Here is a 12,200-nt window from a genome sequence, read left to right as displayed (position 1 = left end):
AGGGATCATATCGATCGGAACACAGTTCATGCACGTAGCTCACTTCTAACGAGCTGGTTATCTGAATCGGGTGTTAACTAGCGAGACATGCAAAATATATGCAGAGCGGGGGAGCACGAGGACTGGAATTGGGAACCGCTGTGCTACATCATGTGTCATTCACCGGTGAGAAAACTTTAAAAGTACTACAATACCAGGAAGGAAGATCGGGTTGTTGATGTTTGTCTGCCATTCTCGCTCTGTCTGCACAGCGTGCGTGAACGCGCTGATGACGTAACCTGTCTGCGCGAACCGGGTGCGCAGAGGTATGCTAATACATATGTTGACAGGCAGGTAGGAAAGCCAATTAAAACGCTCGGACCGAGCGTTTTGATTGGATGAACATTTCTTTGCCCTACGCCTTCCACAGAATATATAAATACAGATAAAGACATTTAGACCACTTAACTTAATTATTGCTATCGAGATGTGAAGAGACTTTCAACCAGCATAACAAAAAGTTTCTAAAGAATCACCTATTGCACCTTTAATGCACGACTCTACATTATCTGTATAACGTGTGTAAGACTTTAATACAATTACGAAGTAATTATTTTATGACGAATAAATCTTTCAGCGAGTAAAACTGTCTGTGTCTGTAGTATTATAGACTACACAACATTATTATATTATTTTTCAATTAATTTTTAAATTATTATTATTTTAAATTACGGTCCCTGGATCAGTAGGGTACTCTTCTAATAAAGTAGCAGTGGCTGGGACAGATTTTAGCATCACTTCTGCTTAAAAAGATGCGATCTAATCCTGTTTACATGAAATAAGTCTGCTCCTGAGCAGGTTTAAGTTTATGGAACTGTTGCTATGACAGCAACTCCGGGATGAGCTTTGAAAAACCAAACAATCCAAGATAAAGGCAAATCGTCAACAAATCCAGCTGAGTTAGCGACGTACGAAGAACGGACCCCTGCTTGTTTTTAGATCATTTAAATTTTTTGTTTTATTATGTTGCTTGCATTGGGATTGTATTTCATTCCTTCAATAAAAATGGTAATTATACGGAGTCTTTTACTTTTGTGGTCCTGTGAAGTTTTATTTATTTGCTTGAAATAAATGTTTGCAACGTTGTGATTCACGTCGTAGTAACTTAGCTGGTTGGTTTGTTTGTGTCATATTGCTTTTCAAGCCCTATGGGAAAAAAATGAAAATGCACTTATTTTGTACACACCAAATAGCTTTATTTAAAGTTTTTTGTCCGGGCTTGCTGAAAAATATTGCGTCATGTGTTATTCACAAAAAGCTTCACACTATGCGGCATGCTTTTAATGGCACGTGTTACTGAAAACCGGATGTGCCACTAGCGGCTTCTGTACTTATGTTATATGCCATGCCAGTAATGTTAAACAGACACTTGATTTCAGACCCTCATTGTCGATACAAAATGCCAAGTTATGTGAAACAAACGAGAGTACGACTGACCTTAAGAAGCTTGTCTGTTGTTATATCAAAATAAATTCTTCCTCTGTTTTTGCTGACTCTAGCAGTGGCCTCAAGCTTCTCCTGGACCTCCTCAGCTGCAGTGTGCTCGAATCCCGTCGGAACAGTCGCTCCGATCGTGACAGCCTGATCAAGCTCCTGCATTATCAGCCCCAGATAAACTGCAATAGAGGAAATAAAAATACACCCGACACTACTACTGGTAGAGTTTTTCCTGATAATATGACTTAAGCCTAAAGTACTTTAGACATCGACTTGCAACGTTTGCTAAATAATTTAGAAAAATCGAGCTTGTTCTGAGTTTGCCTGCTAGTAAGCTATGTGAGCATTTAAGGGCCGACGCATTAATAACTCAGTCATTCGTACAGTAACAGTACACTAGCAATATAGCTAAACCCAGGGGGAAAATATAAGCAAGAGAAGTTACCTCTTCTTTCTTCGTTTCGTTAAACAGTGGATCGCAAACTGAAATAGTGCATTACCGCCCCCTACCGCTAACATGGACCAAAGATCATTTACCTTTTCCCCGAGACCTTTGAAGTTTTTTTCTTGATAAAAGTCAAATGATAAATCATACTTAGTCATAACGTGGTTGCATAAACTGTAACAAAAAGAAATCAATATGAATCCAATACTGTCAAAATTACAAATATAGGCTACAAATAGTTTCAAATAACTACTTAAAAGCTTAATCAAACAGTCAAATCTCAAATGAATGATGAAAATGCACAGTGTAACAAAATAAATATCAGTATGAATCCAGTACAATACTGTCAAAATTACAAATATAAAAATTGTTACAAATGATCACTTTCAAGTTTTATCAAACACTACATCTCAAATGAATGATGCAGATCAAATGCAAAATAACATGCTACATCAAGCGAGTCACTCAATACCTATAGGAGGATCTTAGGTACAAAGTATAAAAATGTGTTCCTCTTCATTTAAAGCGTGAGAGAAGATTTGGCTGACGGACCTTCAACCCTTTGATTTTTGAGCAGAGAACAAACCTAAACTCATTAAACTACTTAATTCTAATTCCGAGGTCACCGTAGCCACCCAGATCCAGTCTGTATCCAGATCAGACGGTGGAACAGCACCTACAGACGACCTCTACAGCCCTGAATGTCAGTGGAGGCCATGTCACCTAGATGAGCCCCAGAGACAGATCTCCAGCAAAGACCTCATCACCCCGACGACCATCTGCACAAGACCACAGGAAACAGATGGATCTTCTGCTCAATCAGACTTGTGTTTCAACCTGGAATTAAACCATGCCATGCTGGTTTCATCTGGCCAGAGTAGAACTTACCCCCTGACTGAGCCTGGTTTCTCTCAAGGTTTTTTCTCCATTCTGTCACCAATGGAGTTTTGGTTCCTTGCCACTGTCACCTTTGGCTTGCTTAGTTGTGGATGCTTGACTGATTGCACAGATACTATTGGAAGAGAGGTGAACTGGATGATGACATCACTGAATCATCAATGAATTGACTTTAGTTGAAAAAAATTACTCTGTCATTGTCCTCTTGTATTATTGACAAACTATTTTCCTGTTGACCCTGTAAAGCTGCTTTGACACAATCGGTATTGTATAAAGCACTATATAAATAAAGGTGACTTGACTTGACTCAAATGCTTTAGTCAGTTCCATCTCCCATAATAGCTCGATTGTGGCTACTCAATTGCAATTAACCTACACTTCAATGGTGCATAAAACTAAATCAAAAGAAAAGGCAGATAACAAATAATAGCAAATAAATCAGCTCCATAGTAGGTTCCAAGAGCAAAAGTGCTCAATCCTGCTCCTGGAGCTGTACCTTCCTGCAGAGTTCAATTCCAGACTTACTCAACACACCTGTCTATAATTATCATGTGCTCCTGAAGATCTTTAATTAGCTGGTTCAGGTGTATTTGACTAGGGTTGGAGCTGAACTTTGCAGGAAGGTAGATCTCCAGGAACAGGAGTGAAAATCCAAGGGCGTTGTTTTTATAATAATTGTAGGGTTCCACCAGTAGTGGGCACTCATGCAACTTAAGCAATGATTAGTGGTCCAGTGGTTGGGACACTGTTCCTGAAGGTCCCCCAACAGTCGTTCTGAGGCTTCCTAGCTAGACCGCTTCTCAACACTGAATATTAGAAGGAGACAGTAGTAAACCTGTATGATTATGTCTCCACAGTGACGATTATGATGCAATTACAGTGTAACTGTAATATTTTCCTTATTTTTCAATTACTGCGTCATATCAGTAATGCTATAATATATGTATAATTATAATTGTAGTATTTTGATGCTAAAAAAATTGTTATGAATGTAAATGCGAATTAATAAAAATCAAAACAAAACAAATCAACAAAACAAAAGAAAAGAAGAAGCTGATGAGGGAAGGGCATACAAATTAGAAGTGGAACTGAATTGTCATCAGTCATTGTTACATATTCATAATTCCTCCACCCTTTGACATGCATGCCGACCTGAACAAATGATAGGAACGAGATGCCCAGTTCATTTAGTTTGAATGTGCTTACCATTACTGGATTAAAAGTTTTCTTAATGTTAATTGTTTCTTTCTCTGTCTCTTCTCTTCACATTAAGTTGCGAAAATAAGTACCTGTGCACTTGTGTACAAATGAATTTAAATAAAAATGTGACATTTCAGAGAAAAATTCTAGTATAAGGTAAATTAATTAGACATTACTAAATTTTGTGGTCTGTTACATAAGGACTACTGATCAGACATTTAAAAGTTTAATTCAAAGTGCAAAGCATTCAAAATGTGTAAATAAAGCTCTGTAAAAACTTTTACAACACTGTGTTGTAAGTGTGTCTTATAATAAAGTTCTACACACTTGTGGTCTTCACACCCACATGAAAGTCTTGGGACAGGCCCAGAGACTGCAAGTGTGCAGGTCTTCCCGGTTTGTTCTGCAAAGTTTAGCTCAATCCCTAATCAAACATGCATGAAAAATCAAACCAGTTTTCAGAATTACTTGACAGTTCCAGGCAGATGTGTTTCACTAGGGATGAGGCTAAATTCTGAAGGATAGTGGCCCTTCTAGACAACTGATCTGTTTTATTCTGTAATGAAGATGAGTGATTTCAATAAGCAGGAAAATTCCTGACTCTAAATAATTAACCTTACATGTGCAAAAATTTGCTTTACACATCTGTATAGGCAAAATTCTGACATAAAATGTGATTTGATAAAATTTTAATACAAAATGTGGTGACCAAATGTGCAGTTGGGCAAAGCTTATGGTTCATGGGTAACAATCAACAACAACAAATTCTTTTAAAATATTTTGTTGCCCTTTTAAAACTTTGTTGCAGATTATTTTATATAATAATATACATTTTTAATAATATAAATATAATCTTTTTTATAATTTTTCAATTTTATGTCAATTTTATGTTCAATTTGTATTATTTCAAAAACTTATAGAAGCAGGTGAAGACATCTGAGTTCTATTTAGGATTGATCTTTTTTAGGATTGATCTTTTTTTTAGGAATTTTTTTTTTTTTTTTGAAAAGCAATCACAGATGAATAGACATTAGTCAGTGAATAGAGTTGTCAAAATTGAAATTGGGACCACTAGGGCCAGACTAAATAATAATAATAAAAAAAATGTACAAAAAATAACAGCATACTCCCTTGGGCGATCTATAATCATATACTTAAAAAAAAGATTGAAATAAAGAAATGAAAAGAATGGCGTCCTCAAAGTATCTGACCAATTATCAACTACTTCCGGGTCGCCTCTCATGGAACTGACGCTTTTCTCTAGTTTCCCTTCTAATGATTCATTTCTGTATACCAAACCTTTTCCCTTTGAAAAGCTGTTGCAGCGCGATATGCCGACTGTGAAAAGGACCAGTAAATTGCAAAGCACTATTTTTTAAATGGACATAATTTTTAACTACAAACCAAGCGGCCGACCTATGCAATCAAAAATAATCGTAATGTCTTAATCATTAATATTATGTTTTTATTTTTTCTAATTATTTTTTTGTACCTTAAACCGAGTAAATCACACAGTGGACATTGTGGTCAGCGTGCGAATTTGCGTTGTTCAAAAATCGTCCAAGTTGGATAAACTTTTTCCAAACACAAAAGCAGAGTAACGTGGATATAAGGTAAGTGTTCCTAACGCATGTGTGCGCTGTGATAATTGTTACGTAAATGTTTTGCACTACAGATTTGTAGAAATTCGTATATCGGGTTGTTATATTTATGTTGAAGTCAAGGAAATGTGTTTTAGAGTTACTCGTTCCGGTTGTGAATGGACTTTAAACAAAGTAGCTACGGTCTAATGGAACCCAAAACCCATGAGACTCTTCAAGGACTTTAAATCGTAGATGATTTACCTTGTGATTACATTGTAATATATGTTCTAGCTAAATACCGTTGTTCTTGAAGATGCAATTTTGATTTGAAGTGTTGTTATCTGAAGAAGAAGTTATCTAGGTTGTTAAAAGTAGGCTAGGCATAATCTAAAGTTAATTTATTTTAAATGCATTTATTTTCTTTTAAGCACTAGCATTTAGGATGAGGCATATCTACAAACAACGTATTGTAAACATATTTATCACAAGCTAAAAAAAACGTTTCAAACATTTTCATCAAAACAATGCACTCCTATGCACCTATTCACACCAGGGGGGGGGAAATTGTCTTATGACAGAACAGGCTGATGACTTAAAAAAAAAAAATTCATTAATTTGTTTATTTTTATCAGGACAATAAAGAGTTATTTATTTATTTTTATGTTTTTATATTAATTTATATCTAGCATCCAGACATATTTGCTACTACACATAGTAGTCTATTTGGTGGTGCTAAAGCATCATATTTGTTTTGACAATTGACCAAAAAAAAAAAGGGAGAGAATTGTTTTGTCTTGCTAGGGAAAGCTTGCATTGGGGGTCGTACGCAGGGGTCTTATCCTCTATACATTTGGCATTAATATTCATATGATAAATGTAAACAGACTCCAAATTTTCTTTCATTGTTTTGTTTATTGTGATCCCAAACAGGTTGTAGCCAGGAGGAATTTCTAGTGAATAATGATTGAAATGTAAGTTTGTTTGTCACACAAATCTATCAAAAGACTTGGAATATAGGGCATGAGTCATATGGACCACTTTAGTGATGTCTTTATTGTGTTTTATGGAATTTTGGACAGACATAGTGCCCTTTCACTTTTATTATAAAATATTAACATAATTTGTTCCCCAGAAGAGAAACTCTATAGTTTCTATAGTTTTAGTCTCTATAGTTTTAGAACAACATGAGGGTGTGTAAATGACAAAATTATGTAGATGTATACCAAAACCGAGAGTGATAAACTTTATATCATAGTAATAAAGACAATATAAACTGAATTATGAAAATTCACTTTATCAAATTTGTAAAATCATGTTGATCTTGAAATGAATGTGAATGATTCATCCATGTATGTATTTTGTATTTGTTTTGACCTCATTAACCAAAATGTCAAACCCAATTTTTCAGTGAAAATGACAGACTTCTCATGCGAGGTGTACGCCTTAGAGTGTTGTGCATACTGTTAAACAAAGTAAGTTAAAATATAAAAAAAGATTCATATCGACTTTGACAAATGATACTTAGAATGTACATATTGTAGAGATTTGTGTAGCTTTAATTAACAAAATGTTACAAAACATGGCTTGATTCAAATTTTTGCTACCTTGCCGATACTGATCCATTGTTTTTTTTTCCAGTACAGAATATCTTTAACTTATTAAGTTGCTAACTACACACGGCTTCATTATAAATAAAGAGAAAACATAAAAATACATAAAATATTGATATTTAATGTAACAAAATAAATTATAATTGTAAAATAGGTTACTTTTTAATACAAGTACTACTAAATAAATATATACACTCTATAAACAATATGTTGTTTACTAGGACAACTGACATGATACATACAATAAAACAATTATATAGGCTAAATGTTAAAGCTACAGGAGGAACATTGTTTTAGTAATTACGTGAATTGTGCTTTGCCTCGGCTGTTCTGTGTGGGTGAATCTAATGGCGAATTTCATCAAAAGTAACAGTACTACTACTAATAATACTCTCTTGATTGGATTGGATGTACACTTCCATTTAAATAAAGAATTAAAAAGAAGCAATATGATATGACGTTAAACACATAGTATGCCGTTTCCCATGAAATCCATCCCAACAATTCCTGATGTACTTGTGCATTACTTAAATTGTTAATTTCAAACAGAAAAGTTACATAGTGTAGCTTTAATTATCTTTCATTAAAAAACAGTATGAAAGGCTCCAAATGCAGAGTGACTTAAAAGCATTTTATACACATTCTGGGTGCTTTACAGATGATGGTATGCTTTACATCAGTATCTCTTTCTTGAGTCACAGATGAACCCTCGCACCACAATAAAAAGTTTAGAGCACAAAGAAGAGATATTGTGTGTGCGCAACACAGAGTGTATTGCATCTATTCGACAGTTTACCAAGCCTTTTCATCAGGGTTTTAAATTCTAGTAACTGTGCTTGTGAATGATGTGTTTTTATTCAAACCTCTTCTCTCCAGTTACCTCATTTAACAGACACCCGATAGCGAGTACCATACCATTCAGAATCACCAATAAACTCCAGCAAAATGCAGTCATTTTAAACAAAAGCACAGACCTTTATGTTCAAATTATGCAGAAGGGAACATTGGAACATGTTGGAGGGAGTTTTAACGTGCTGAGTGTCATAACTAGTTTTGACAGTGTTTCAATGCTGAATGGAGGAAGAGAAGTTTTCAAACAGGAATTCCAATCAAATATACTGTCTTTTATTGTCTAATATAATGTCATCAGAAGACCTAAAATATAGGGCATGAAATTATTTATGGTGCTTTTTCATTAAAGTGGAAGGCCATATTATACGAACATCAATAAACTCCTCTGGTTCGGTTATTAACAGTGAAGTACACAGTACCATCATGCAAAGATCAAAAGAGTTGCCCAAGCCCCTCAAATGCAAGGTTGTTGTAGCCTGTGAGTAGTGAGATTAGCAACATTATGTTTCCCATTTCTACATGAGCACATTCTAAACATTCATATTCTCTGTAGTTCCATACAGTTTTTGAATGAATTCAATTAAGTCTTTTGATAGAAAAATTAAGATTGAACTCAAAGTAAAATTTGTCAAGACAAACATTAATGTTGGCGTAACAAAGCCTAGTTTAAAGTATATTCAGGACTTTTAATTTGTCATTTTTTTACATTCCCCATACACATACTAACCCTAACACTGTTCCAAGCCAAAAGAGCTTGTCTGTGTTTCTCTGTGATATTGTGGTGCATAGGATGGGGTCTTGAAAGGCTTTTCTGGATTCTGTTTGAACTTTTCTGAATTCCATTTTAATGGTTAAATTTAAATTGTCTAATTAATTGAAATTATGAAACGTATACAATTTAACAACTGCTTATTTAAAATTGAACAAAAATCACATTTTAGGGCCCTACAGAATTTTTTTTTTATTTTTCCCAAATACCGTGATTTCTGTTTAAAATTTTCTGGATTCCCATTTAATGGTTTAATTGAATGTAATAATCAAAAAGCAGTTCTAATCGATTTAATTCATAAAACACAATTTATTAGTATTTTTACAATAGTCTTTTACAATAGCTTTCTGGATTTATGATTTAATACAAATTTATTGTAAAAAAACAAAAAAAAACAATGGCATACAAATGAATTTTATTATAATTTCATGATTACTATTATTATAATTATTAATACATCACGAAGTACATTCAACTGAAAAAAAAAAAAGGTAAATTTCTTCAAGTGAATCCAAACTTTTGTTTTGATGGGATGTTTTGAAGACCTTTGTTTCTGTATAATGATTTTTATCAAATGAAATAGTGAAATGTTTGTGAAGTCAACTTTCAGAGCATGTCTGGAGATGAATTTCTTGTAGAGTGTCTTTGAGACAGCATTGGATGAAAATGCTATGCATAATTTTTTTTTTAAAGTGTTTTGCTATTTGGTTTTCAGGGTGTTATAATTGGTTGCTAGGCTGTTTTGGCTGGGTGCTGAGCATCACTAGGGGGTTCTAGCTGGTTACCAGAATGTTCTGGCCAATTTGTTGTTAGGGTTGCTAAGTGCCAATAATAATAATAAATGCCAAGAGAGATAACACCATCTCTGTGGCAGCCCAAGGCTCTGTAAATAGTAAAATAAATAGTGGACACAGTCCACTTCTTTCTTTAGCCAATCAAAGAACTTTTGATTTCTGCTTTCCAGTCATGTTGCGGGTGCCAGTCATTTAGCAACACAAATTAAGATTTTCTTTTCTTTTTTTCCATCCATTGAAAGTAGGGCTGTGCAAATAATCAAATGCGATTTTCATGCACATCTCATCAGTGTAGCCGGTTCTGTGATTAGTAGTAAATCTCCAGCACGTGCTTTCAGATGGAGTGGCATTTACTACACAGAGCCGTAGATCACTGACAAGCTACGCAATATCGCGTTCAGAATCGCAGGCGATGTTATATATGTAACATTTTTAAGCTTCAAAAAGTACATTGTGAAAGTAATCCCTAAGAATCGAGTCTTCTGAAGAGACACAATCACTTATATGTTGAACTGATTTAATTGAGAAGATTTAGAAGATAATTCAGAAGTACTTTTTATTGTCCCTTTTTTACCCAGCGCTGGGTTGCCAAAATAACCCAAATTGGGTTGTTTTTAACCCAGCAGTTTTTGTAGTGTATGTAACATTTTTAAGCTTCAAAAAGTACATTGTGAAAGTAATCTCTAAGAATCGAGTCTGCTGAAGAGACAATCACTTATATGTTGAACTGATTTAATTTAGAAGATTTAATTAGAAGATAATTCAGAAGTACTTTTTATATGACAATGATTACAAAATTATCATCTTGTAATATAATATAGACTGAGAGCTGGGCTAAGTGTATCAATAAAGCATGTTGAAGTTTTCCTATTTTATAGGGATCTTGCCTAGGGCACCTAAATGATGAGAAACGGGCTAACGGAGATAAAGAAAGTCAGAGATAGTGATATAGTGGTGCAAATCTGTACATGTACTTCAGGCCTGTGTCTGTGGAATGACAGGCTGTAGTCTTGTGTATGTGTGTTTGTTCCCCTTCAGCAGGGGGGAAAGAGAGAAAGCCATCCAGCTCCCTTTGTCTCTTTTGTTGGAGTGGAGATTTAAAAGGTCAGTGAAAAGAGGGGGAATTGGAGAATGAGGGAGAGTTGCAGATGGAGGGGAGGGGTGAGTGAGTAATGTTGAATATGTGAATGAGTGCATGGACACGCTGGAGTTTGTAAGGTGTGCATAAGTATTTGAATAAAAACTGAAATCAATTGTATATAAATACATTAATCAATATTTTATTTAACGTGTAATGTGTTCCTTGTTACTTGACAGTTATAACAGCATATTAATGTAGTATAATTTATCATTCAGACAACTATTGTTTTATCAATGTCTTTCTTTTACATTTTAAACTTTTATGTATTGTATGGATTTACTGACATGTATACATCAGGAAAAAAATCATCTGTAATTTTGTACATTTCTAAATTCAGATACTAACTCTTTACTACTACTACTACTACTACTACTACTGCTAATTTTAATAGCAGTAATTCAGAAAGATGAACCTAACTCTAAACCAATAGGTAATTTAAATCTTTTCTGCACTCTATTTCTCTTCCTTTGTCTCATTGATGCAGTCAAACAGAACTCCTCAAAACTCTTCCTGGAACATGCATAAACATTCCTACCCTTGAGATTGTCTCTGTCCTGAGAAAAGGGGTTGCCATGGTGAAGAGAACATGAATGTTGGACCAGACCTTCTAGCCTTTTAGGGCTTTAATAAAGATCGTTCTCCTTTTTTATTCCCTGATGCAGCACTACTAGTAAAAGCCTTCTTGATCTGTTAAAAGTGCAGAGTTTTGTTGGATCTTTGTCATTGCAGATATGAAATTATTTATATATATTTTTTTTAATATATTAATATACAGTGGGTACGGAAAGTATTCAGACCCCCTTCAATTTTTCACTCTTTTCTTGCCCCAATAAAATAGTAACAAATAGCCCTATCATTTATGAAACATAGCCTTAACTATTTTCAGGAAGTTTCTTTAAGTAAGTTTCAGTAAGGTCTTTTTTTTTTTAATGTTTTTGAAAAAACATTGGTGCTCACCAAGGCTGAATTTATTTGATCAAAAACAGTAATATTTTGAAATATTATTTAAATATGTGTTTTATATTTTAATTGTATTTATTTCTGTGATGGCAAAGCTCAGTTCTCACATGATCTCTCTCTCTCTCTCTCTCTCTCTCTCTCTCTCTCTCTCTCTCGGAACATAGCTGTTACATAAGGATACATTTGTTGTATATAACACAAACCTGCAGACTGTGCAGGCCTAAATGTTGACCTATAGAATTGTCTGTGTTTCAAAATTGGGCCTTGCTTTTGGAGGGTTATGGAATGACCATTTCATGTTGCTTTAGACATTCTTTTGTGGGCTTGTTTCAGTGTTTGTACTAGATCCTCTTAGATGGCCTTATATTCTCAAATACTTTGGTACATTGTGGAATGCTTGGTTGAGTCTATAATTTCCTCAGGGCCTGTCTGGCCTCAAACCATAATGCTTCCATTCCTGATGCACTGTTTGG

At 34.5% G+C, this 12,200-nt stretch overlaps 1 protein-coding gene across 2 annotated transcripts in view; it reads right to left on the bottom strand.

Moving 5' to 3' along the window:
- Window positions 1-1,993, bottom strand: part of thumpd3 (THUMP domain containing 3) — a 19,243-nt gene extending 17,250 nt beyond the window's left edge. For both annotated transcript variants that reach the window (XM_016443818.1, XM_016443819.1), the window contains exons 1-2: window positions 1,922-1,993; window positions 1,477-1,655 (exon numbers count right to left, since the gene is read on the bottom strand). In XM_016443818.1, the coding sequence (XP_016299304.1) occupies window positions 1,477-1,638 (162 nt within the window). In that variant the 5' untranslated portion in view covers window positions 1,639-1,655; window positions 1,922-1,993. The remainder of the gene's footprint in view (window positions 1-1,476; window positions 1,656-1,921) is intronic.
- Window positions 1,994-12,200: the final 10,207 nt, after the last annotated feature.

This window comes from Sinocyclocheilus anshuiensis, unplaced genomic scaffold (genome assembly GCF_001515605.1).
Source record: "Sinocyclocheilus anshuiensis isolate Anshui unplaced genomic scaffold, SAMN03320099.WGS_v1.1 scaffold1867, whole genome shotgun sequence".
Classification (NCBI taxonomy): Eukaryota; Metazoa; Chordata; class Actinopteri; order Cypriniformes; family Cyprinidae; genus Sinocyclocheilus; species Sinocyclocheilus anshuiensis.
This window is presented reverse-complemented; position numbering and strand designations above follow the sequence as displayed.